This window comes from Megascapheus bottae, chromosome 17, assembly GCF_031878675.1.
Source record: "Megascapheus bottae isolate mThoBot1 chromosome 17, mThoBot2.hap1, whole genome shotgun sequence".
Lineage (NCBI taxonomy): Eukaryota > Metazoa > Chordata > Mammalia > Rodentia > Geomyidae > Megascapheus > Megascapheus bottae.
The window spans coordinates 31,664,918-31,692,056 of record NC_143525.1 but is presented as its reverse complement, the minus strand read 5'-3'; the positions used below and the strand labels follow the sequence as shown (position 1 = coordinate 31,692,056).

The following is a 27,139-nucleotide window of genomic DNA, read 5'->3' as shown; positions in this document are numbered from 1 at the left end:
GGCACTGGAGACTCCTGTATTTCCAACATAACCATTATACCATACAGTGTGCTTTCCAAATAGTCTTGGTTTTTTTCCTTCTCTTATATTTTTGGGAACCAAATGGTTTATTGATATTTCCTGTTGTTGCTGTGTACTTTTTGCTTTGAAGATTTGGGCTGGTGGAGATGATGCCTGAACATTGAAAATGCCTAAACTTGAACCCCCTGGCGTCCAACATTCTTCCATTCACTTAGTTATCACAGATAACTAAACTAGGGTTTCACCTTCTTCTCCCCCCTTTTTTTCCCTTTGTTTGGTACTGGGACTTGAACCCAGATTTTGCCCTTAGCTTTTTCATTCAGGGTTGAACTACAGCTTTACTTATAGCTTTTTGCTGCTAAATTGGAGATAAAGAGTTATCTGTGACCTTTCCTGGGAACGAATTACAGATTATAGCATTGCATTGAGGAATAATGAGTTAACCGCTTTCAAGGCACCAGAAGAGCTCACAGGTCCAAGAGCTTTCTTATTCAGATAGGATTGAGATGGGGAAAGGGGCGTCACTGGTCTTAGAGGCAGAACTTTGAGATGTTAAGTACTGACCCCTCCACCAGCCACAAAAATCTACGTAGCTGGGCACTAGTGGCTCATGTCTAGTTACTCAGGAGACTGAGATCTGAGGATCAAGATTCAAAGCCAGCCTCTGCTAGCCTAGCTGCCAGCCTTGAGTGAAAACAGCCCAGGGACAATGCCCAGGCCCTGAGTCCAAGCCCCACCATGAACAAAACGTCTGTCTGTACCGTCAACAATGAAAGGGGAGCTTACTGCTTTTGTAGTTTACTTCTGGATTTTAATTTCTGATGTTTATTAAAACGAATACAACGTTCCATCCACCCACTACCTTACCTACCTACCAACCAGCCATCCTTCCCCTGAAGCACGGGTCTGTTGTGGTAGAGGCGGAGTGATGAGTGGATGAGTAGACTTTAGCAGGAGGAAGATAGGGCCCCAGTGACGGGATGACTGGGCTCTGAGAGTGGGCTTCAGAATTGTACTTCTCTGTAGAGAAAGAAGCCTGGGGAGGAAATGGGTCTCAGTGAGGGAAGGCGGGGCGCCAGAGATGCAGGGCGGTCAGGAAAGCAGCACCAGAGTCGAGCTGAGGGCGCTGGTGCGCTGTGCGCCCAGGTTAACCTCACGGCGGGGCTGCGGGGAGCTGGGTGGGGGCCGAGGGTGGGGAAGGGGGCTGGAGCTTGGGAAGGGGAAGAAGAGAGGCGGGGTGCTGCTGCTTTCTTTTTCCGGTGGGACGGAGAGGGATCTGCTTTGGCCGTCTGCCCACCCCATTCCCATTCCACCAGGTGAATCCAGAATCCGGCGGGTCTGCAGCCGTGGAGGCTGTGGGCTGGGCAGTTCACTGGAAGCATCCGGGGTCGGGGCCAGGCCAGTCTGGGAGCAAGAGGAAGGAGTCTGATTCTGAGCTGAGGCCCAGGGGGAGGAGGGGCGAGCGCTTCCCTCCATCGTCCACATCTGATTTGAATCCCAAGCCAGCTGCATCCCCGCGCCTGGCTTCGTGATCTGAAAAGTGGGGCTGACGCTTGGGACTGGGAAATAAAGACCTCACGTAAATAAAGCATTTGGGTCTGAGCTCACAACTCACCTAGTCAGCACTGCACTCAAGGTCCCGGGTCACCCAGTCGCCTTCTGGAGTTGCCGGGTAACCGGCGGGTCAGTGGGCGCGCGGTGTGTGCGCAAAGTCCAGTGGAGATGCCGGGCTGGGCGGTCCCGGATCTTGGGCGGGGGTGGGAGTTGGGGGTGAGGGGAGGACACCAAGGCGGGCGTCACCCCAAACTCGGGCAGCTTCCTCCACCAGCGGGACTCGGGGACAACCTATCGTGGTGGCACCAGCGCTGGACTGTCGGCGGCGTGGCTGCCTGGCCCCCAGAGCCCCGGGCCTTCGCGGGCGGTGGGATTCGAGATGATTTTCAAGGAGTGAGTGTCCCCAGTGTCCCCAGGGCAGAAGAGGCGGGCGGGCGGACCCCGAGACCGAGGGAGGGGGCCAGCACTTCCACGGAATGGGTCCGACCCCGCGTCCCGGCGCTTAAGTGGCAACAGTGGCGGCTGGTGACAAGAGTGGAAACTGGATGACACCCCCATCCCTGCAAACGCAGGAGCAGGGAACCGGGTGTGTGTGTGTGTGTGTGTGTGTGTGTGTGTGTGTGTGTGTGTATGAGAGAGAGAGAGAGAGAGAGAGAGAGAGAGAGAGAGAGAGAGAGCTGCTCAGAGTTGACGGCTTGGGATCTAGAGGTGCTGGCCAGGTTTGGGGGGTTTGGGGGCCACTCCAAAGCAGCTGGTGCACAAAGTCTGGGATTTTGGAAACTTGCTTTTCCCATCCAGCTACTTGGTAGTTCCCATTCTGAGTCTCCATCCCCGGCTTCTGTGGCCCTCATTTTCCCTTGCTAACCTGCCTGTAAGTTACCAGAATTAGTGGAGGGGAGAGGGGAGGGACATGGAAGTGCAAAATTAATGTTTCGTTGTTTTCTTGTTGTTTGTTTGTTTGTTTTGTGTGTGTGTTTGTTTGTTTTTTGTGGGTCATGGGGCTTGAATTCCGCCTGGGTGCTGTCGCTGAGATCTTCGGCTAAAGGGTACCGCCCTACCCTTTGAGCCGCGCCCTACTTCCCATTTTCCAGAGGTTAATTGGAGATAAGAGTCTCAGGTCCTTTTGTGCCCGGGCTGGCTTTGAACCTTGATCCTCAGATCTCAGCCTCCTGTGTAGCTAGGATTACAGGCATGAGCCACCCAGCCCGGCAACAAAATTAATGTTTTTATAAGCTATGCAAAGGGATCAGAAATATGTTTTTAACTCCTAAAGTTTATTTTTATGTTTTGGTGCCAAACCTAGGGTTTGAACTCAGGACCAGAGTACTGGCCTTAAACTTATTTTGTTTTTTCTTTGCCAATCCTGGGGCATGAACTCAGGGCCTGGGCACTGTCCCTGGTCTTCTTTTGCTCAAGGCTAGCATCGTACCACTGGAACCACAGCAACACTTCTGTTATTTTCTGTTTATGTGGGACTGAGAAATAAAACCCAGGACTTCATGCATGCTAGGCAAGCATTCTACCATGAAGCCACATTCCTAGCCTTGTCCTTAAAACTTTTTTCTCAAGGCTACTTCTCTACCATTTGAGCCACAGCTCCACTTGAAAAAAGAGCTCCAGCTCTTTGGTGGTTAATTGGAGATGGGAATCTCATAGATTTCCCTGCACTGACTGGCTTCATACTGAGATTCTCAAATCTCAGCCTCCTGAGTAGCAGGATTACAGGCACTAGCCATCCATATCCAGCCATTTCTCCCTCATTGTCTCTCTGTCTGTCTCCTTTCAAAACTCCAGAATAGGAGATCTGAGGATCACGGTTTGAAGCCAGACTGGGCATAAAAGTCCCCATGAGATTCCAATTAGTGACTCAAACACCAACAACAAAATAACAAAAACAAAAAGAAAAGCCTGGAAGTGGCACTTTGGCTCAAAGTGGTAGAACGCTAGTCTTGAGCAAAAGAGCTCAGAGACAGTGCTCAGGTCCCAAATTCAAGCCCACAACTGATGAAACAAAACAAAATCCACCAACAAACAACAAATAACTCTGGAACAGCTGGTTAAGGTGCTATACACCTGTAATCCTAGCTATTTGGTATAAGGTCAAGAGTGGCTTGAGTAATTTAACAAGACTTTGAAAATATTTTTTTTTCAAAAGGCTTGGAGGTGGTACTATGGGGCATGAGAGTTTGGCCTAATGGTAGAGTGCTTGCTTGCCTAGCATGCTCTAAGCCCTGGGTTCCATTCCTCAGTACCACACACACAGAAAAAGTCAGAAGTGGTGCTGTGTTTTAGTAGTAGAGTGCTATCCTCGAGCACACAGAGGCTCAGGGACAGTGCCCAGGTCCTGAGTTCAGGCCCCTGGACTGGCAAAAAAAAAAGTTAATTCTCAGCACTCAGTATATTACAATAAAAATGGGAAGGGTCTGGAGACATAACTTGCATAAATATTCATAGTCCTGGGTTTATATGAAACATTCTAGAACAAATCATTAGGTCATCTCATGAAAATGCAAAAACATGTGGGTGAGATGATATTTTACCAGCATTAAAAGGAAATATAGCCAGGCACAGTGGCTCATGCCTATAATCCTAGCTACTCAGGAGGCTGAGATCTGAGACTTTTTTTTTCTTTTTGTGGGTCATGGAGTTTGAACTCTGGGCCTAGAGACTGTCCCTGAGCTCTTCAGCTCAAGGCTACTGCCTTACCCCTAGAGCCACAGCACCACTTCCTGTTTTCTAGTGGTTAATTAGAGATACGGGTTTCACGTTCTTTAGTGCCCCAGATCCTTAGATCTCAGCCTCCTGAGTAGCTAGGATTATAGGCATGAGCCACCCCATCTGGCTAAGATCTGAGACTTCTTATCTCCAATTAATTACCAAAACACCTGAAGTAGAGCTGGTCATCATGGCTCTTGCCTGTAATCCTAGCAACTCCGAAGGCTGAGATATGAGGATCTCATTTCAGAGCCAACTCAAGCACTAAAATCCAGGGACAACGCCCAGGCCCAGAGTTCAAATCCCACAACTGACAAAAAGAAAAAGAAAGCCTGAAGTGGAGCTATGTCTCAAAGTGATAGAGTACTAGCTTTGAGCAAAAGCACTCAAGAAGAGTAACAAGGCCAGCGTGGTAGCTCACATCTGTAAATCCTAGCTACTCAGGAGGCTGAGATCTGAGGATCAAAATTCAAAGCCAACCTCCGGAACAAAAGGACCTGAGACTCTTATTTCCAATTAACCTCTAGAAAATGGAAAGTAAGACTTGGCTCAAGGGTAGGGGGGTAGCCTTGAGCTGAAGAGCTCAGGGACAACACCGAGACCCAGAGTTCAAGCTCCATAACCGCCCCCCCCCCAAAAAAAAAGAGCAACAAGGTCCTGAGTTCCTGCTTTATGACCAACCACAAAAAAGGAAGGAAGGAAGGAAGGAAGGAAGGAAGGAAGGAAGAAAGAAAGAAAGAAAGAAAGAAAGAAAGAAAGAAAGAAAGAAAGAAAGAAAAGGATACCTGGGTACTTGGTGGTTTTTAGGCCTTATAATCCTAGCTACTTAGGAGAATGAGAACTGAGGATTGCTATTCAAAGCCAACCCCAGGGCAGGAAAATCAGTGAGACACTTATCTATAATTAACTACCAAAAACTAGAAGAAGGGCCATGATTCAAGTGGTAGTGTGCTAGCCTTGAGCAAAGAAGCACAGGAATAGCACTAAAGACCTGAGTTCAAGCCCCAGGACACATGGACGGAGCCAACGAGGTAGGCAATGAGGAGGTCAGGCTGACCTTGAATCTATCCTTATCCCAGGCTAAGGTTTTTTGTTTTTGTTTTTTTTGCCAGTCATAGAGCTTGAACTCAGGGCCTGAGCACTGTTCCTTGGACTTTTCTCAAGGCTAGAGCTCTACCACTTGAGCCACAGCACCACTTCCAGCTTTTTTTCTATGTATGTGGTACTGAGGAATCGAACCCGGGCCTTTGTACATGCTAGGCAAGCACTCTACCACTAGGCTAAACTCCCACCCCCCCTTTTTTTTCTTTTTTAATTCCAGTGTTCCCTTTCTCTCCTCCCAGTCCTTCCATGGGTGACTGGGTATGAGGAAACTGGGACTCATGTTATCAGACTGAACGAATTTACACTATACTAATAAATTGATGGCTGGGAATTTGGCCTAGTGGTAGAGTGCTTGCCTAGCATGCACGAAGACTGGGGTTTGATTCCTCAGGACCATATACATGGAAAAAGCTGGAAGTGGTGCTGTGGCTCAAGTGGTAGAGCTCTAGCCTTGAGAAAGTCAGGACAGTGCCTCACATCCTGAGTTTTAGCCCCAGGATTGGGGAAAAAAAACCAAACAAACAAAAGAGTTACTCTCCAAAACAGAAGGAAGCTGTTTTCTGTTGAAGTGGAGACAAGTTGACATGAACTTTGCTGCCCTGGGCAGGGAAGCTATGGGTTTAGCATCCGGCTGCGGCTCTAGCTGCCTTCCAGGCTCTGTGAGTCCCAAGATAAACTGAGTCCATGCTGTGTGTGAACTACCTGCTGCAGTGGACACAGCCTGTCTGATCTGAAAGAGACATGGTGCTTTCCCATGATATGGGTGACTGCTTCATTTCCTTATTTTTACATTGGCTTTACAAGTTGCCCTGGGGACCTTTCCTGTCTGTTTCGTCACTATAGTCCCATTGGAATGGCAAACTCATGAAATTATCATTTTAGCCAGACGGAAGTACATAAGCAGGGCAGTTGTAGCAATGTAGAACATTTAGAATTATCTGATAAATATGCATATTTATTTGTATCCTTCTACCCACAACAGTTCCTGCTAATAGCTACACTACAAAATACTGTCTAGATGGAACCAGATATGGTGAATTGTTAATCCAGGAAGTGCTCGCACCCATGGCTACTTAAAGGCTAAGAGTCAGATTAACATGGCTCAAAGGTAGTCCAGTAAAAAAGTATCTGAAACTCCATATCCAAAATAACACACAAAAAGCCGAACTGGAGGTCTGAGGTCTGAGTGCTAATCTAGCAAGGGTGAAGCCATGACTTAGAACTCCAGTACTGGCAAAAAGAAAAAAAAAAAAGTAAGTCCAGGAATTTTATGAAGTATTTCTAGTTCCTGTCAGTGTTTCTTTACCTTGATTGAATGTATGTTCCAAGCAGCATTTTAGAAAATTTAAATCTTGCAGAAGTATATGACAAAGATAATTAAAATTGCTCATAAATATCTATATCTCCACATTTATAATAATTTTCTTGTGTAGCAGTATACCATAGAAGTACAACCATTTCTCCTCCCCCCCACCCTTTCTCTTGCCAGGGCCTGGTCACTGTCATTGAGCTTTAACACTCTACCACTTAAGCCGTAGCACCACTTCTGGCTTTTCCAGATTTTTCTGTATATATGGTACCAAGGAATCGAACCCAGGGCTTCATGCATTCTAAGCAAGCACTCTGCTATTAGGCCATACTCCATTAGGCCCCCAACCATTTCTCTTATTTGTTATAGTGTGTGTGTGTGTGTGTGTGTGTGATGGTGTTAGGGCTTGTACTCTTGCTTGCTTAGGATTTTTTCTCTTGTAGCAAATGCTCTACCATCTGAATCACACCTCCAGTCCAGCTTTTTTTTTTGCTGGTTAATTGAAGATAAGTGTCTCCTGGACTTCTGGAGCCAGGGCTGGCTCTAAAGCTGTATTTGCTAGGTCTCAGCTTCCTAAGTACATAGGCTTTTGGCATGAGCCACAGCGCACCACCAATTCTCTTGTTTGTAATATTTTCTTATGTTCTCATATATCACTTCCACAAATCTTAGAGTTATTTACAAATGACAAAATCCAGTTGGGATTTTATCTATGTGGTTACTATATTGAATTTATAAATTAATATAAGGTAAACTTTCACGTAAAAATAAAATTATTGTAGTCAAGAATAAAGAATGTGGGCCTGGAGTTTAGCCTAGTGGTAGAGTGCTTGGCTAGCATGCATGAAGACCCGGGTTTGATTCCTTGGTTGTTGGGGGCCGAGTAACGCCATTCTAATAACTTTCTGCTGAGACCTGTAGTAGGGGTAAACAAGTGGACCTCTTTATCCTGCCCACCTGTTGTGCTGATAGGCTCCCGCACCCAATATAAGGAAGAGAGAGATTCCTGCCTTGAGGAAGCTTCGTGGCATCTCTGTTCGTGCTCCGGAGAAGCAAGGCTGAGTGCGGGCCCTCTCCTCTCGCGGCTTGGACTGGTTGGGGTGTGTTTCTCCCATCCCTCCTCAAGAGGGACTGGGGATGAAGGACCCCGACATATTGGCGCCCAACGTGGGGCACGAAAGAGGCACAAAAGAGCCATCGTGGGGCACAAAAGAGGCACGAAATGGGGCATGAAAGGGGCACGACTGTGAGTTGAGCCAAGTGAGGTACATGGAGGAAAGGCTGAAAAATCAGAGAAAACCTGAAAGGCACAAAAAGACTGAACAACCAGGGAAACCTGAAAGGAAAATGCAGGCTGAAGTCGCTCACAGGGAAAAAGAAAAAGACAGGAAGACAAGGAGAAAGAAAGGAAGAAAGAGAAAGAAAAAAGGTGATAAACAGGAGAAAGGGAAGCAACTACCTGCGAAAGTCAAAGAAGAAAAACTCAGACTTGGGGCCGGGAGTTTGGCCTAGTGGTTAAAGTGCTTGCCTAGCATGCATGAAGACCCGGGTTCGATTCCTTGGTACCACATACATAGAAAAAAGCCGGAAGTGGTGCTGAGGCTCAAGTGGTAGAGCTCTAGTCTTGAAAAGTCCAAGGACAGTGCTCAGGCCCTGAGCTCAAGCCCAGGACTGGCAAAAAAAAAAAAAAAAAAAAAAACTCAGACTGAAAAACCAGAGAAACCTGAAAGGAAAAAGGGACTGAAAGGCCAGGGAAATCTGAAGGAAAAATACAGGCTGAAATTGCTCACAAGGAAAGAGAAAAAGACAGGGAGGAAGAAAACCAACGAATGTGTATGAAAGAGATTTTAGAACAAGGAGACAAAAACAAAACTCAAAGACTGAAAAACCAGCGAATGTGTGTGAATGTGTGTGTGAAAGGGATTTTAATCATTCCCGGGTCACTTGGGGAGGAACCTCGCCGAGGGCGAGGCAATGTCCCAGGAAGGGAGGAACCTCGCGGAGTCTCTGGCCAGAGCAGTAGGGCGAGGCTAATGGTTACCTCGCGGAGGGAGAGGCCTATTTTCTATTTTTCAAGAGATTTTAGGATAGAACCAAGTGGGTTCAGACTGGAACGACCGCGAATGTGTGTGTGAAAGGTAAATCTAAGTCTCTACGGGAGTAAACAGTTTAAGAACAGGTGAAAAGTAGCGCAGAGACGCTTGATGGTAGTGATTTAGAAAGCCTGTGTTCGGGTTCAGAATAGTTGAAAACAAGTTAAAGGTTTTTAAAGTCCCTGACAAAATATAGAGATGACGCCCCTAAGTCAGCTTGAAGAAGTTACAGAAAATGGATCTTCACCCATAACCCCTTAAAAATGAAGGGACCAGAGTCCTTTTTGGAAAACAAAAAGGGGGGGGGGACTGGAAGACTCCTCTAACTCTTCCATTGCCTTGCTATTCCCTATGGCTTGTGTGATAGTCTTTGTATCAATAATGTTTTCTTAATGTTGGGATGTTTCCCTATTTTCTCTGTTGTAGTCAGAGCCACTCAGTATATACTAGTGCCTGTACAGGAGGAGAATGCTTTCCCGCTCATCAGTAAAACTTGGGTGTTTTCCTGCCCTTACTGCTGGGAGTATTGCCCTTGCCACTGCAGTTTCTACAGAAAATGATTTGAATACTGCATTGTAGATCTCAGAAGCCATTAATCAGCATGTGAGGACTGGAATTGTTATGTGCACAATTGTTACAATATTCTAACTTTGGGTGATTGTTATCTTGACACTATTTTGAGATTGATCAGTACAAATGACAATTTCTAACTGGGTGATTGTTATTTTGACACTATTTTGGGATTGATCAGTTTGGATTTGTTTTTATGCACTATAATTGCAATATGTCTATTGCCTGCCTACAAAGTCAACCCAGAAAGTGAATGCTAATGCGACAGGCATCTGCTCCCATGGAAATAGGTGCATCCCCTAGGTCTGACTTGCTTAAATGGACTGGCTGGTAGTCAAAGACGGGCAAGTCCCAGCTGTTAATGAGCTTGGAGACACCTAAGGCAGGCACAGCCAATCTGATATGGTGGTAACCCCACATATCCTAAGTTTTGTCTTTTTTAAGATAAAAAACGGGGGAGAGGGGCCGGGAGTTTGGCCTAGTGGTTAAAGTGCTTGCCTAGCATGCATGAAGACCCGGGTTCGATTCCTTAGTACCACATACATAGAAAAAAGCCGGAAGTGGTGCTGAGGCTCAAGTGGTAGAGCTCTAGCCTTGAGAAAATCCAAGGAAAGTGTTCAGGCCCTGAGCTCAAGCCCAGGACTGGCAAAAAAAAAAAAAAAAAAAAAAAAAAACGGGGGAGAAATTGGGGGCCGAGTAACGCCATTCTAATAACTTTCTGCTGAGACCTGTAGTAGGGGTAAACAAGTGGACCTCTTTATCCTGCCCACCTGTTGTGCTGATAGGCTCCCGCACCCAATATAAGGAAGAGAGAGATTCCTGCCTTGAGGAAGCTTCGTGGCATCTCTGTTCGTGCTCCGGAGAAGCAAGGCTGAGTGCGGGCCCTCTCCTCTCGCGGCTTGGACTGGTTGGGGTGTGTTTCTCCCATCCCTCCTCAAGAGGGACTGGGGACGAAGGACCCTGACACTCGGTACCACATAGTACCATATAAATAGAAAAAGCCAGAAGTGACGCTGTGGCTCAAGTGGCAGACCACTAGCCTTGAGAAAAAAAAGACTGTTTCCCAAATATAGTGGTAACTTCCTTAATTCTTGTTCAATGACAAAACAAATGTTTGATCACTGTGGGGGAAAAAAACGATAAAAAGGAAAAGAGAAAGCTTAGGCATATGGTGATTGGACAATTCCTTCCCATTATCCTATTGTGTTAACTACAATTAAGACCTTGAGGGTGTCAGGAATTTGGCCTAGTGGTAGAGTGCTTGCCTAGCATGCACGAAGACCTGGTTTCAATTCCTTGCTACCACATGCATAGAAAAAGCCTGAAGTGGTGCTGTGGCTCAAGTGGTAGAGCCCTAGCCTTGAGAAAGCTTAAGGACAGTGGCCAAGTCCTGAGTTCAAGCCCCAGGACTGGAAAAATCAAATATATATTGATTAGCAGCAAACCTCTACTTTTTCTCCAAGAATGGTCAGAAAGAAACAAAGTATTACCAGGCACTAGTGTCTGATACCTGTATCCTAACTACTTAGGAGCTGAGATCTGAGGATGGAGATCTATTTTTTTGGCGGGGGGGGGGGGGGGTGGTCCTGGGGCTTGAACTCTGGGCCTGGGCGCTGTTCGTGAGCTCTTCAGCTCAAGGCTGTCGCCCTACGCCTTGAGCCATAGTGCCACTTCTGGTTTTCTAGTGGTTAATTGGAGTCTCACCATCTTTAGGGCCTGGGCTGGCTTTGTAGGCGTGAGCCATTATGCCTAGCTGGAGGATGGAGATTTGAAGCCAGCATGGCTTGTGAGATATGTGCTAGGAATTGGTGGCTCATGCCACCAGTATTGTCCTAGAATGGACACCCCCCCCCCCACATATACAAAGGAAAGAAATTCTTGTATACTTCAGTCTCTGGAGTAGTTAGATTTATAGATTTGAACCACTGGCACCTGGCTAGGATTTCTTTCCTTCTTTCCTTTTCTTCCAGTCCTGGGCTTAGGCTCAGGGCCTGAGCACTGTCCCTGGATTTTCTCAAGGCTAGGGCTTTACCACTTGAGCTGCAGCACCACTTCTGGCTTTTTGCTACGTATGTGGTACCGAAGAATCGAATCCAGGTCTTCGTGCATGCTAGGCAAGCACTCTACCACTAGGCCAAACTCCCAGCCCCTCCCTTCCTTCTTTCTTTCTTTCTTTCTTTCTTTCTTTCTTTCTTTCCTTCCTTCCTTCCTTCCTTCCTTCCTTCCTTCCTTCCTTTCCTTCTATATTGATCATTGGGCTCAAACTCAGGGCCTGGGTACTGTCTCAGAGCTGGTTTTTCTTTTCTCAAGACTAGTGCTCTACTGCTTTGAGCTCTAGCCTTAAGAAAAACCCAAGGACAGTACTCAAGCCCAGGGCTGGCAAAAAAAAATCTCAGGGGCAAGAGCTGGCTTTGAAGCATGATCCTCAGATCTCAGCCTCCTGAGTAGCTAGAGCTAGGATTATAGGCGTGAGCCAATGCATCAGGTTTCCAGCTGAATTTCTTCTACATTCATAAGATTCTAACATGTGGCTAGAAATAAAAGAAAGGTCTGATAGTGAGCCTGGGGTGATTTTTTTTTTTTTTTTGGTGGTTCATGGGTCTTGAACCTGGCCGGGGTGCTGTCCCTGAACTCTTCAGCTCTAGAGTACTGCCCTACCCTTGAGCCAAGCCCCACTTCCCATTTTCTAGAGGTTAATTGGAGATAAAAGTCTCAGGTCCTTTTGTGCCCAGGTGGCATGAGCCACCATGCCCGGCTTATTTTAATTTTTTTTTGCCAGTCTTGGGGATTGAACTTAGGGCCTGTCCTGGGCTTTCTCAAGGCTAGAGCTCTACCACTTGAACCACAACACCATTCCTGGCTTTTTTCTACGTATGTGGTGGTGAGGAATTGAACCCGGGTCTCCGTGCAAGCTAGGCAAGCACTCTACCGCTAGGCCAAACTCCTGGTCCCCATTCTTCCTGCTTTTTCTGTATATGTGGTACTGAGGAATTGAACTCGTTAGAAAGACCAGTTGTCAGGAAGGACCAGTGGATATGGAATTTCCATAGGAACACCAGGGCAAAGTGGGCAGAACCCATCAGGCCTCCGCCATGGCTCACTGCTGGAACAATCGGCATTTCAGAGTTGGAAGGGCTTCTATTTGCTTTTGCAAATCTTATGCGGATTTCTCTGATCATTCTTCAGGTGGAGAATTCCTGGAAACATGGTTCCAGCTCAATTAAGCTGCGTGCAAAGTTTACATTATCTTTCCAACATGTTTGAATATTACTGATGGTATAATGTTAAAGTTGGGTTTTTGGGTTTTTTTTGAAATGTTGGTAATAGAGCTTGAACTCAGAGCCTGGGTGCTGTCCCTGAGGCCAGCATTCTGCCACTTGAGTCCCAGGGCCACTTCTGGCTTGAGCCACTGGCACCCATGTCATTTTACTATTCATTTACACACACACACGGAATAGTCCATGTATTTTCTTTGTTTTTCTTGTGGTGCTAAGATTACAGTTCAGGATCTTAAATGTGCTAGGCAAGTTTCTATCTCTCTCTACTCCTATTCTGGACTTCTTTTTTTCCAGTCCTGGGGCTTGAACTCAGGGCCTGAGCCCTGTCCGTTAGCTTCAAAGAAGCTCAAGGCTAGCACACCACCATTTGAGCCACAGCACTACTTGCAGATTTTTCTGTGATTAATTGGAGTTGAGTCTCATAGACTTTCCTGCCTGGCCCGGCAATTCTTATATTTAGCAGGTGAGGCACTGGAACCAGCTGAAACCATTTCAAACTATCATAGAGCCTGTGCTGGGAGCTCATAGTTGTTATTCTAGCTACAGAGGAGGTTAAGATCTGAGGATCACAGTTCAAAACCAGCCCAGCAGGGAAATTCATGAGTCTTGCTATGTGGCCCAGGCTGCCCCAACAACTCACAACTATTCTGTACCAGCATCATGTGAACACTAGGATTTCATGAGTACACCACCACCATTCCTGGTCAAGAAAAAATTACTTTTGTGCCTAGATTGGGGCTTGAACTCAGGCCTTGAGCTCTTGCTTGGCTTTTTTTGCCCAAGGTTGGTGCTCATTCACTTAAGCCACATCTCTACTTTTGGCCTTTGGGTGGTTAATTGGAGATAAGAGTCTCTTGGGTTTGTCTGTTCAGGCTGACTTGTGAAGCAAGGAGTTGGTAAGTTCCAGAAAAGTATTACCCTTCTTAGAGGATTGGTTCTCAATTTCCCTTGGTTGTAGCCACATTTGGTTTCTTTTGGCTTACATTTCCCATCTTTGTTAGATTTGAGTGTTCATTGGTTATGGATTTACTTTGATTGTGTTCACATCTGATTTGCTTTTTGAAGTTTAATTTCATGCACCTTGTGTGGTTTGGGGGGAATATAAGCTCTGTGTTAGTGGTATTCAGCGTGGTAGAGCTTACTGCTCCAATTAAAGAGTCCACATTTGGCCTTTTAAGTGGCAACTTCTCTAGTCACATGACCGAATCTATCACATACCACTTGGAACTGGGATCATTAGATCTCAGTCTCCTGAGAGGCTGGGATTACAGGCGTGAGTCGTTGGAGCCTAGTAAGAAGGATTTAATGTAAACTGTTTGCATCCCACCAGGTTCAGATTCCAATGGCTTCTCAAGATCTTGGTGTTAACCTTAGGACTTGGACTTGTTTTATTTATGTTCCAAAGTGTGTTCCTCCAAGCAGAGCTTCATAGCTTCAAACCAGAGCTGCTTCAGCCTGCTTCCGACGGCCCGATGCTGAAATTTCTACCGGAGGAGCACCTCAGGAAACTTTTCAGCTATGAGGGGATCTGGTGAGGGAGTCCCCTCTGTCTTCTCTTCCTTGCTTCCTCTGGCTCTTCCTTGTCCTTCCTGCACCGTTTCTCCCTTTCTAACCGTGGCCAGTTTCTTATTGTACGTACCAGAAGGGGCCTGTTTGTTGTACGCGGTCTCTATTCTTTGGGGTATCCAGCAAAAATCTCTTAAAGCTCTGGAGGGTTGTGTGGCCAAGACCAGAGGGAAAACACTGTTCTCTGTCTGTGTGGGTGCACACTGGGGCTTGAACTTGGGGCTTAGGTACTGTCACTTTTTCACTCAAGGCTGGTGGTTCTACTCACTTAAACCCTACCTCTACGACCTGCTTTTCATTGGTTAATTATAGAGTCTTATAGACTTTTTTTTTGGGGGGGGGGCTGCTTAGCTGGTTCGGAACTCGAGTCATCTCATTTCAGCTGCCTGTGTAGTTAGGATTACTGATATGAACTGAGAGCGCAAAGCTTTCAGGTTTAAAGAGGCTGGGTACAGAGGATAATTCAAGAGAAAGCCAGTATTTCTCCCCAGCTCCTTCCCTCATGCTTTCCCTTCTTCCCTCCCTTTCAGTGTCTCCATAAAGGGTTACTGCAGGGCCTCAGCCCAATTAAAATCGCAGGGGATGGGAAAAGTAGTATTTCAGGGTGAATGCCACACTTGGGGAGACCCCACCCTCCAGCCCTTGGTTGCAATTCTCTTGGTTGTTTTAGGCTCTTCCCTCAAAATCAGTGCCAATGTAGAACCACTGGAGGACAAAATAAATATGACTTTCAGAGCGCCTATAACAAGAAGGACCTCGCGGAGGTGAATGCAAGGAGACAAGCTGAGTTTGAGCACTTTCAGAGGAGGTAATACGATCCTCTATGTCCCAAGGGGAAAAAGGCCGAACTTTTCCCTCTTGAGAGGACCCAGGGAAGAATCAGTCACTGGTTAGATCAGGGAAGGTCATTCAAATTGTGCTAACAGTACCTAACTGGCCACATAGCCAGCCCAGGCAGGAAAGTCCCTGCCAGACTCTTATCAACCACCAGAAAACAAAAAGTGCTGCTATGGCTCCCAAAGGTAGAGTTCTAGCCTTGAGCTGAAGAGCTCAGGGACAGTGCCCAGGTCCAGAGTTCAAACCCCACAACAGATGGGGGAAGTGGGGAAGAGAGGAGAAGAAAAAAAAAGAATTGAAACTGTCAACTGACAAGTTAGTAAAATGATGAAAATTGTGTGAGGAGGGAATGAGTGAGGTTAGGAGACAAGGGGAGAATAAGGAAGTGGTGACAAGATATATTGTATTCACGAACTGATGAAGTGAAGCTTTTTTTTTTTTTTCTGCTGAACCTGGGGCTTGAAATGCAGAGCTTGGGTGCTGTCTCTGAGCTTCTTTTGTGTTCCAGGGTCATGCTCTACCATTTGAGCCTAACACCACTTCTGGCTTTTTCTGAATAGTTTGTTGGAGAGAAGAGTCTCACAGACTTTCCTGCCTAGAGTGACTTTGAACTATGATCCTCAGATCTCAGCCTCCTGAGTAGTGAGGCTTATAAGTGTATGTCAATGGCTGTGTGTGTGTGATGGTCCTGAGGCTTGAACTCAGGGCCTGGGTGCTGTCCCTGAGCTTTTGTGTTCAAGCTAGCCTCTATCACTTGATAGTCACAGGGCTGACTTTGAACTACCATCCTTAGATCTCAGCCTCCTAGGTAGGTAGAATTACAGACCCGAGGCACTGGTGCCCAGCTTGACTTTTTATTAATTTTTCTTACTGATTGTGATTTGTAATTTTTTTTTTTGCCAGTCTTGGGGCTTGAACTCAGGGCCTGAACACTGTCCTTGGGCTTTTTCCTCAAAGCTAGTACTCTGCCACTTGAGCCACAGCATCATTTCTGGCTTTTTCTATGTATGTGGTACCAAGGAATCAAACCCGGGTCTTTGTTCATGCTAGGCAAGCACTCTGACACTAGGCCAAACTCCCAACTCCCATGATTTGTAATTTTATTTTGGCAGGTCGTGGGGCTTGGACTCTGGGCCTGGGCACTGTCCCTGAGCTCTTCAGCTCAAGGCCACCCCTGACCCCTGGAGCCACAGCTCCACTTCTCATTTTCTAGTGGTTAGTTGGAGAAAAGAGTCTCACTGTCTTTAGTGCCTGGACTGGCATTGAACAGCAATCCTCAGATCTCAGCCTCCTGAGTAGCTAGGATTAAAGATGTGAGCCACTGCACTTGGCCTTGATTTGTAAATTTTTTTTCTGTGTTTTGTTGTATGTGGACTCATACTTGTGGACTAAGGTTTGGAGAAGAGGGGAAGTCACAGAGTTAGGAAAGAGCAGAAATCAGCATTGTACTTTTGGTTTCTCACTGTGGTCAGGGCACTGGGCAGATATTCACCTTTACATTTTCCTGCAGAGAAGGACTGCCCCGCCCACCGCCCCTGCTGGCTCAACCCAACCTCCCGTTTGGGTACCCAGTGCATGGAGTAGAAGTGATGCCATTGCATACAATTCCCATCCCAGGTAGGTCCAACTGCATCCTGACAGATCTGATTCCTTTTAGGCAAAAAGTGGGAGAGCAGATATCATTGCATACCTGCAGAGAATGGCTACAGAGCTACTGATGGCCCTGGGAGCAGGCAAATGGAGAGACTGTGTGTGGGAGGGGGGGTAACTAAGGCTTAAATGCAGGGCCTGTGTGCTGTCCCTTGACCTTTTTTTGGCTCAAGGTTGGTGCTATACCACTTGAGCCACAGCTCTACTTTGGGCTTTTTTTGGTGATTAGTTGGAGATGAGTCTTATGGACTTTCTGACTAAGTTGGCTTCAAACTGTGATCCTGAGAGCTCAGCCTCCTGTGTGGATAGGATTACAGCTTTTAAGGGCCTCGAGGTGTGCAGGAGCATGGTAAGGAGGAGCCTAGAGGAGCCTTGCTGGTGTCTTTGCAGATGGCATTGTTTGTTCTTTTCCTTGTATCCTGTAGGTCTCCTGTACGAAGGGCCTGTTGCCCCAGTGTATGAGGTAAGAACTCCTTCACTCCCTGAATCCTGTCCTCCTTCCCCTGATTGTGGCTGCCCATGGATTTTGTTTTATTTTCTCAGTCCTCAGGCTTGAACATGGGGCCTGAGCTTTTTTTTTTTTTTTTCTACAACTTCACTTCTAACTCCTTTTGCAATTTATCGGAGATAGTCTTACAGACTTTCCTGGCCCGGCTGGCTTTCAACTGATCCCCAGATCTCAGCCTGCTTATAGTTTTTGTTTTTGTTTTGTTAGTTATGGGGCTTGAATTTAGGGCCTGGGCACTGTTCCTGACCTCTTTTGCTTAAGGCCAGCACTCTACCACTTTGAGCCACAGCGTCACCTCTGGTTTTCTTGTGGTTCATTGGAGATAAAATTCTCAAGGACTTTCCTGGCTGGCTTCAAACCTCAGCCTTCTGAGTAGCTAGGATTAGAGGTGTGAACCACCAGTGCCTGATCAATCTTTCTTTTTTTTTTTTTTGGTCATAGGGTTTAGACTTTGGGCCTGGGCACTGTTAGTGAGCTCTTCAGCTCAAGGCTGAATGCCCTACCCCTGGGCCTGGGCATTGTCCCTGAGCTTTTTAGCTCAAGGCTACCATCCTACCCCTTGATCCACAGCACCACTTCCGTTTTTCTACTGGTTAATTGGAGATAAGAGTCTCAGTCTTTAGTGTCCCAGCTAGCTTTGAACTGCAATCCTCAATCTCAGCTTCCTGAGTAGCTAGGATTACAGGTGTGAGCCACCGTGCCCAGCTACTCAGTTTTTGACTGAACCTATATCCTTGTCTAGATGAAATATGATGTGAGTCCAAGCTGGATTAAGAAGAAACCTAACAAAATAATGTCTACAAGCCAAACCTTTGCAATGATGGGTCCTTAAATTTATAGGGCCCCAAATAATTGAGGTACAAACCTCTCAGTGCCAGTTCCTTCATTCTCTGGGGCCTCTTGTATCCCTTGCCCCCTGCTGGCCATGCTGGGAACTTGTTTTTCCTGAGCATATACTTTCCTAGTCCCTACAGTTTTAGCAGTTTCCTGGAGGAGTGATGGTTAAATGCAAATAAAGTGTCACTTGGGCCTGGCACTGGTGGCTCACACCTGTAATCCTAGCTACTCAGGAAGTTGAGATCTAAGGATCATGGCTGGAAGCTAGCCGGGCCAGGAAAGTCCACGAAACTCTTATCTCCAATGAGCTCAAAAAAGCTAGAAGAGGCACTGTGGCTCAAGTGGTAGAGTGCTCGCTTGGAGCAAAAGAAGCTCATAAGGGCCTGGGAATATAGTGTAGCAAGCATGAAGCCCTGGGCTCGATTCCTCAGTACCACATAAATAGAAAAAGTCTTAAGTGGAACTGTGGTTCAAGTGGTAGGGTGCCAGCCTTGAAGCTTGAGAACAGTGCTAGGTCCTGAGTTCAAGAGTTCAAGCCCCAAGACTGGCAAAAAAAAAAAAAAAAAGGCCAAAGGACTGCACCTAGGCCCAGAGTTCAAGCTCCAGGTCTGGCAAATATAAATAAAGAAAAAATAAGCTGGGCGCCAGTGGCTCATGCCGATAATCCTAGCTACACAGGAGGCTGAGGGTCACAGTACAAAGCCAGCCTGGGCCCAAAAGTCTGTGAGACTTTTATCTCCAATTAACCAGCAAATGGGGCCGGGAATTTGGCCTAGTGGTAGAGTGCTTGCCTAGCATGCACGAAGATCCGGGTTCGATTCCTTGGTACCACATACTTAGGAAAAGCCAGAAGTGGTGCTGAGGCTCAAGTGGTAGAGTTCTAGCCTTGAGAAAAATCCAAGGACAGTGCTCAGGCCCTGAGCTTAAGCCCAGGACTGGCAAAAAAAAAAAAAAAAGAGGTCCAATTAACCAGCAGAAAAGCAGAAGTAACACTGTGGCTCAAGGGATAGAGCGATAGCCTTGAGCTGAAGAGCTAAGGGACCGCGTCCAGGCGCAGACTTTAAACTCTAAGACTGACAAAAAAATATATGGTAAAAAAAATAAAGTGTCAGGTGGAAATGATAAGGAAATTCTTTATAGATGGACAGTTTTGGGGGGGAGCTGAGACTGGAGCTTGACATCAGGGACCTGCACTCTTCCTTGGCTTTTTTACCCAAGTCTGGTGCTCTACTACTTGAGCCACAGCTCCACTTTTGACTTTTGGGTGATTAATTGGGGAGAAGAGTCTTTAAGGTCTATCTGCCCAAGCTGGTTCTCAGATCTCAGCATCCTAAGTAGCTAGGATTACAGTTGTGAGCCATTGGTGCCTGACAATAACCTGAGTACACTTAATGCCACCCTAGGTCACCTTGAGAGCTTCTCTGGGGAAACTAAACACCCTGGCTGACATCCCAGAAGATGTGGTCCAGGGAAGAGGCCAGAAACAGATGACCATTTTGACCAAGGATCAGAAGATTTTGAATTTCATCCTCCAGCACGTGACGTACACCAGCATAGACTACCAACACAACAGGGTAGACATGGGTAAGAGCCTTTGATTGTGCAGTGCTAGGGAATTAGAAATTACCCGTGAGCCCAATGGAAATCTTCTAGGAAGCCGGGTAGGGTGGCTCATACCTGTAATCCTAGCTACTCAGAAGGCTTAGAGCTGAGGATCAAGGTTCAAAACCAGCTCACTAAAGACCATGAGACTCCTATCTCCAATTAATCACTAGAAAATGGGAAGTGGGGCTGTGGCTCAAGGGTAGGGTGGTAGCCAGGAGTTGTAGAGCTCAGAGACAATGCCCAGGCTCAGGGATAGGGTAGTAACCTTGAGCTGAGGAGCTCAGGGACAGCGCCCAGGCACAGAGTTCAAGCTCCATGACCCACCAAAAAAAAAAAAATCTTCTAGAAAACCTACCTGCTTTCGAGATTCTTCCTCCATATCTGTTTAGAACCCAGGCACTTCACTTCCCATTACTCTCCCCAATACTATCCTAACATTGCCAAGAGCCTCACAGAATCACTCCAAGAGGGGTGATTTGCACTGATCGCCTTGCACCTGGTAGATGCTTGCCAGATACCAACCATGTTAGTCAAGGACTGGGGATACAGCTTGGTGGTAGAGTACTTTCTTGGCTCACTTTATCCAATCCCAGAGATTAAGTTTATTTTGGCCCACAGCTTTGGTGATTTCATTCCATAGTGGGTTTGCCTCTTTGCTTTTTCGGGAGCTAGAGCAAAATCCCATCGCCAGGAAGCAAAAAAGAGAACAGAAGAAGGGACTAGATCCTATGGTCTCCTTTACTGTGGTCATGCCCACAAGAGCCGAGAGATCTCCCACCAGGCTTCATCTCCCAGTAGCATCATGTTGGCAACTGGATCTTTACAGACTTTTGTGGAACACTTCTCCAGACCGATTCTGTTCCTTATTCTCTTCAGATCTCAGTGTTGAAATCTTCCACTAAGAGGGAGCTAATCTGTGTATCAATATCTCATCTTGGGCAGGAGTGGAAGGAGACGTGGGAGGGAAAATCCTAGTTCCAAGGGCGTGATTTGTCTCCTCCTCACTCTAGTAATTCCTGGCATAATTCTTGCTACCCTATTTTTAAGTCAGTTTGAAACAAACAACAAATAAACAAAACACCTCTCAGTGGCTCATAGCTGTAATCCTAGCTACTCAGGAGGTTGAGATCTGAGGATCAAAGGTCAAAGCCAGCCCGGGTAAAGCTGGGAACCTCTTATCTTCATTTACTTACCACTAAGTTGAAAGTGGAACTCCAGCAGTAGAGCACTAGCCTTGAGTGGAAAACCTGAGGGGCAGGGCTAAAACCTGGATTTAAACCCCAGTGCGTGTGTGTGTGCGCGCGCGCACATACACACACACAAACACACGCAAAACACTCTTGAGTAGCAAGCTACCCAGAATGCATTCCAAGAACATCAACAGACAAGAAGTGGAGCCTGCGACCTATGACTACTAGTTAAAAAAAGATCATTCTCCCCAGCTTCAGATTTTAAAACCTCCCTTTAGAAAAATGACCCTGTGTGGAGCTGGGAATGTGGCTTAAGTGGTAGCATGCATGAAGCCCTGGGTTCAATTCCTCAGTACCACATAAACAGAAAAAAGTGGAAGGCATTGTGGTTCACATGGTAGAATGTTAGCCTTGGGCAGAAGAGCTCAGAGACAGTGCCCAGGCTCTCAGATCAAGCCACTGTACTAAAAAGAAAGAAAGAAAGAAAATGAGACTGTGTAATAAGATAGGGCGGTATTCTCATTCTGATTTTGTAGCTGGAGGAGGTGATGATGTGATTTGTTACAGGGTTTTGTGCCCATACTTAACTAGACTCTCATGACCCAATCCTAATGCCTTGTTCTGCACAATCTCACAGGAGAGGAAATGCGGGTTAAAGAGGTAAACAGCAGGTTGTCTTGAGTACACACATCAGGAGCCTTAGGCTGGGAGTGGGGAGGTGGAGGCCCTTAAATCTCATCCCGGAAGGGCTTTCTCATCACTATCACATCAGCTGCCTGGGGCCAGCGTGGACTCTGATTCAAATATAATGCTACCTGGACTCTGACCTCTCTCCTTCCTCTAGTGAGCATGGAGTCCCAGTCCTCAGTAGCCAGGTTTCCTGTGACCATTCGCTATCCGGTCATCCCCAAGTTATATGACCCCGGACCAGGTAAGGCTGCTTCCTGTCCTTGGGATACCACAATGGCATCCTGTAGAGTTGTCGGTGAACTTCAAAGGAGGATCACGTCTGAGGTGGAGGAGAATCAATCAAAACAATGCGACTGATCTGGTTCTTGACCAAAAAAATTCTAAGTTCTAGTCCCCTAATATTGATCATTAGATTTAACTTACTATGTGTGCATTGCTTTTTCACCTCTGTGACCAGTACTTAAGAGGGAGAATCTGTAGAAAGAAGGATTTAAGCTGGGCTCTGTGGTTCAGGCCTGTAATCCTAGCTACTCAAGAGGCTGAGATCTGAGGATCGCAGTTCAAAGTCTGCCGGGATACTAAAGTCCATATGACTCTTATCTCCAATTAACCATCAGTAAACCAGAAGTGGTGTTGTGGCTCCAGAAGTAGGGTGGTAGCTTTGAGCTGAAGAGCACAGGGACAATGACCAGGCCCAGAGTTCAAGTTTCACGACCAACAACAACAACAAAAAAAAAGGATTTATTCTGACTCATGATTTCAGAGGTTTCAATCCATTGCTGGGTACATGGTGGGATGAGATGAAAACATCATGGAGAGAGTGAGGTGGAGATGATGATGTGAGGAGTAGAAGGTGTGACACACTGTCCTGCACTGGTGGTGTGGTACTAGCTACGTGGGAGGCTGAGATCTGAGGATCATAGTTCAAAGGTAGCCCATACAGGAAAGCCTGTGAGACTCTCATCTCTTAGCAGCCAGTAAAAAGCTGGAAGTAGAGCTCAAGAGGTAGAGTGCCAACCTTGAGTGGAAAAAGCTAAAGTACTGAGGTTGAGCCCCAGTACTGGCATACATTTTAAACATTAAATAATCCTCTTGGCAGCTGGATGGAGCTTAGTGGGAATGCTTGCCTTACGTGCATGAGTTTGTGGGTTCAATCCCTAGCATTCCAAAACCCAAACCAACAAAGCTGGAGGTATGGCTCAAGTAGTAGAGTGCTTGCCTTGTAGGTACAAGACCCTGAGTTCAATTCCCAGTACTGCAAATAAAATGAATAAAAAATAAACCATGAGTAAAATGAAAAACAAAACCTATAACCATGGACTGGGAGTTTGGCCTAGTGATACAGTGCTTGTCGGGTTCAATTCCTCAGTACTACATACATAGAAAAAAGCTGGAAATGGTGCTGTGGCTCAAGTGGCAGAGCTCTAACCTTGAGAAAGCCTAAGGACAGTGCTCAGGCCCCAGGATTAGCAAAAACAAAACCAAACCAAACACCCCCCAAAACAAAAAAAAAACAACCCAAAACCCTCAGCCAACCAAAACCACACCAGGACAAAACAAATGGAGACAGAGAGGTTTCTATGACACAGATCTGGTGTCTTCAGCCTCCCCACCTCTCTTGTTTTTGTCCAGAGAAGAAGCTCAGAAATTTGGTGACCATTGCCACCAAGACTTTCCTCCGTCCCCACAAGCTTTTGGTCCTGCTCCAGAGTATTCGAGAATATTATCCGGACTTGACCGTCATCGTGGCTGATGACAGCGAAAAGCCCATGGAAATTAAAGATGACTATGTGGAGTATTACAGGATGCCCTTTGGGAAGGTATGCTCAGACTGGGGGACTCCTGGCTCCTGGGTCAGGAGGGCCCCAGAGTGAGATGTCACCTGGGATGAGGCTGCTTCTGGGGTCTTCTTGAGGAAGCAGAGTTCTAGAGCGGGAGGGGGCAGGGCCTGTCGTCTGAGGCCCTTTACTGTCCAAAGAGACATGGGTTGCCTTCACTTTTTTTCATGAAAGGGGTTGTCATGTCTCATATGTGGTATGGAAATTGATAAGAGCCTTTGTAAGTGGCGAGGATTGTAGGAGAGAACCACCAATGTCTGATCTTTTTTCTTTTCCTCGTGTGTGTGTGTGTGTGTAACTTGAACTTAAGGCCTCCTGCTCTCACTTGGGTTTTTCACTCGACACTGATGCTGTAGCATTTGAACCACATTTCCAGTTTGGGTTTTTTGCTGCCAGATCTCAGCCTCCTTAGGATTATAGGCATGAGCCATCAGCACCCAACCTCTCTCCTTTCTTTCTTCCCCTCCCCACTTTCCTGTAAGGACAGAGGAGAAAATGCATACCGTACATACTTCATGTCTCTCAGATTTGACCTCTCTCAGGAGAGAGAAAAATTCTGTTAGGTTAAGAAAGAGCTCAGTTAGGTCACAGAGGACACTGAGGCAAGGGAAGAATCTTTAGAGAATCTTGGAGACATGTCTCTCTTTGATTCCATTGCGTTACAGCTTTGGTTGCACAGTGTCCTTACTCCCCTCCCCTGAATAGGTGTGACTCAGTCCCTGGGAGGAACAAATGGAAATTCTGGACGCATCTAGGGCGGGGACCCTCTGATCCACCTTGCGCTCCTTTACAGGGTTGGTTTGCAGGGAGGAACCTGGCTATCTCTCAGGTCACAACCAAATACGTTCTCTGGGTGGACGATGACTTTCTCTTCACTAGCCAGACCAAGATCGAGGTGCTGGTAGATGTCCTGGAAAAAACAGAACTGGATGTGGTATGGACAATTGTCAGTGTGCGGCGATTGAGAAGGGTGGTGGAGGGGAGAGGGGAAAGGGCTGGGGATAACTGAGGGAGGGGCAGCAGGAATCGGGGGGGTTGATGCTGGAGCCCTCCTAGCTCCAAGGTGGAGAGCAGGGACCAGGACTCAGAAGAGGCTGGAATTCTGCTTTTGCCTCTATGCTTACTTTCTTTGAGTAAATAACACACACATGCACAAGTGTTCTGCCTTAAGGTTATATGTCATACACGTACACACAAATCAGACACACTTGTGAAGATTGTGTATCAGAGCCGGGTGCTGGTGGCTTAAGCCTGTAATCCTGGCTACTCAGGAGGCTGAGATCTGAGGATTGCAGTTCAAAGCAGCACAGACATGAAAGTCTGTGAGACTTTTACCTCCACTTAAGCACCAGAAAAACAGAAGGGGCACTGTCATTCAAAATCGTACAGCGCTAACCTTGAACTGAAGAGCTCAGGGACAGCATCCAGTCCCAGAGTTAAAACCCCACGACTGATTTAAAAGCAACAACAAAAAAAATTGTATCATTTCAGACTCCCTTGCTGAGCAAATGTGACATTAAAGACAGCAATGCTTTGGTTCTGTCAACATTTTCTTTTTTAAAAATATAAGCTGGGGCCGGGGGGAGGGGAGGGGGGACGGGAGTTTGGCCTGGTGGTAGAGTACTTGCCTAGCATGCATGAAGACCTGGATTTGATTCCTCAGTACCACATATATAGGGAGAAAAAAGCCGGAAGTGGTGCTGAGGCTCAAGTGGTAGAGCTCTAGCCTTGAGAAAGTCCAAGAACAGTGCTCAGGCCCTGAGCTCAAACCCAGGACTGGCAACATACACAGACACACACATGCACGCACCCATGCACACATATATAAGCTGGGCATCAGTGGCTCAGGCCTGAAATCCTAGCTACTCAGGAGGCTGAGATCTGAGGTTCGCAGTTCAAAGCCAGCTTGGACACAGAAGTCCATGATACTCTTACCTTCATTTGAGCCACAGCACCAATTCTGGTTTTTTGGTGGTTAAAGTGGTAGAGTGCTAGCCTTGAGCTGATGAGCTCAGGGACAGCACCTAGGCACCCCCAGTGTTCAAGCCCCATGACCGACCAAATAAATAAGTAAATAATGTCTGGATGCAGCCGCTGCTTCTTGCCCATAGTGAATACCTTCTCATGGAAGGGAGCATGCGGTGAACTCCGCACAGAGGATAGAGACTTGGCTGCAGGGTTGTTCACTATAGGCAGTAGTTGGCTGACTTTGATCTTGGGCTAAGTGCTCTAAGCACCAAGCAAAAGCATTGCAGTCACGCAGCAAAAGGAGAGTCAGGGTGGCATCATTGGATTTGGAGGAAGAGAGGTGCTATTCTGGTAACTGAGGTGCAATCCATGAAGGCTTCCTGGAAGAGGTGGGATGAATAATGGTGTCTTCATGCTTGCTCCCTGGCTAGGTGGGCGGCAGTGTGCAGGGAAACGTGTTCCAGTTCAAGTTGTTGCTTGAGCAGGGTGAGAATGGGGACTGTATTCACCGGAGGCCAGGGCCTGTCCAGCGCCTTAACGGCTTCCCCAACTGCGTGGTAACTGGTGGCGTTATCAACTTCTTCCTGGCCCACACAGAGAGACTCCAAAGAGTTGGCTTTGATCCCCGACTGCAACGAGTGGCTCATTTAGGTAGGAATGAGGAAACAAGCTGGGGTGGGGGTGGCCCCTGGAAGCTTGGCTTTGCAGAAGACCACCCCAGTGGGTCTCATGCCCCTTTCCCCTCAGATTAAGGACCTCTTTCTTGGCTTTTGCTTCCCAGATCATTTCTCTTCTTCTTCTGAGACTCCCCTTGGCTTCCTACTGTCTGAGAATCCCCTCACTTGTGCTCTGCCGCATCCCTCTGTCCCACCTGCTTCGTATTTCTTCCCCAGGACATGCTTTCCTACAACACTACAACTGGCCACTGCCTCTCCTGTCCTCATCTTCCTTTTGTCTGGTGTCTGCCTCTCACCCATATCTGTCTGAGAAAGAGCTTGTTCATTTCCTCTTAACCCCATCAGTACCAACAGGATTCTGGGGCTTTCTGTGGGGCTAAACTTCCTGTGCTGCTACTCTCAGACCTGGATGCGGACCCTGAGGATACAGCTGCCTTTTTTTTTTCTTCTTCTTCTTTTCTCTTGCTCCCTCTTTCCTTGCAGAGTTCTTCATTGATGGACTGGGGAGCCTGCTGGTGGGCTCCTGCCCACAGGTGATTGTAAGTCACCAGTCCCGTCGTCTGTCAGAGGATCCAGAGCTGGCTGCCTTGGAAAGAAACTACAGCAAATACCGCAAGAACACCAAAGCTCAGATCCAGTACAAGCTGGCTCTGCATTACTTCAAAAACCACTTCCAGTGTAGCACCTAAAGGCACATGACCCAGGGGAAGTGCCTGTTTCACTGTCTGTGGGTATCTGGAAGCGTGGAACTTGCAGGCAGGGCTCCCAAAAGCAGACTCTTCACAACATAAGCAGCGACCACTCCCACTGGTGGAGAGGAAAAGTGGATATGGCTGTCAATGGAAGGACCAATCAAATGTTCAGGAGCATTAGAAACGGACCAATCACGGATCAGGGTGGTGGAGAACATATCAGTAACAAATTCCTACATGTTTGTGACGCATTTGCACATGGCGGTCTGGCCTCATCTGATCTGATCTCATGGAAGTGAATAAACTGGTTGGTATCCTCAGACAAAAGAAAGGCTACTGTGTGCGTGAAGAATATTGGTGGAAATTAGATAATTTGCTCCATTGCTCTCAGCTTCTCCAGCATTTACTTGGGGATTTGTTTTGGAGCTTGTACTGAG

The 27,139-nt window shown here is 46.9% G+C and overlaps 1 protein-coding gene across 2 annotated transcripts; it reads left to right on the top strand.

The window, feature by feature from the left end:
* Positions 1 to 1,790: 1,790 nt before the first annotated feature.
* Positions 1,791 to 27,139, top strand: B4galnt2 (beta-1,4-N-acetyl-galactosaminyltransferase 2 (SID blood group)). Of its 2 annotated transcripts, XM_090350662.1 has the most exons (11): positions 1,791 to 1,968; positions 13,975 to 14,175; positions 14,881 to 15,018; positions 16,558 to 16,664; positions 17,123 to 17,160; positions 19,446 to 19,626; positions 21,682 to 21,768; positions 23,160 to 23,347; positions 24,159 to 24,299; positions 25,765 to 25,984; positions 26,494 to 27,139. In XM_090350662.1, exons 1-11 carry the CDS (start codon positions 1,955 to 1,957, stop codon positions 26,697 to 26,699), a joined length of 1,521 nt encoding a protein of 506 aa, XP_090206788.1. In that variant the 5' UTR covers positions 1,791 to 1,954; the 3' UTR covers positions 26,700 to 27,139. The 2 variants fall into 2 exon arrangements, with proteins under 2 accessions (XP_090206788.1, XP_090206789.1); XM_090350663.1 differs by lacking the exon at positions 24,159 to 24,299.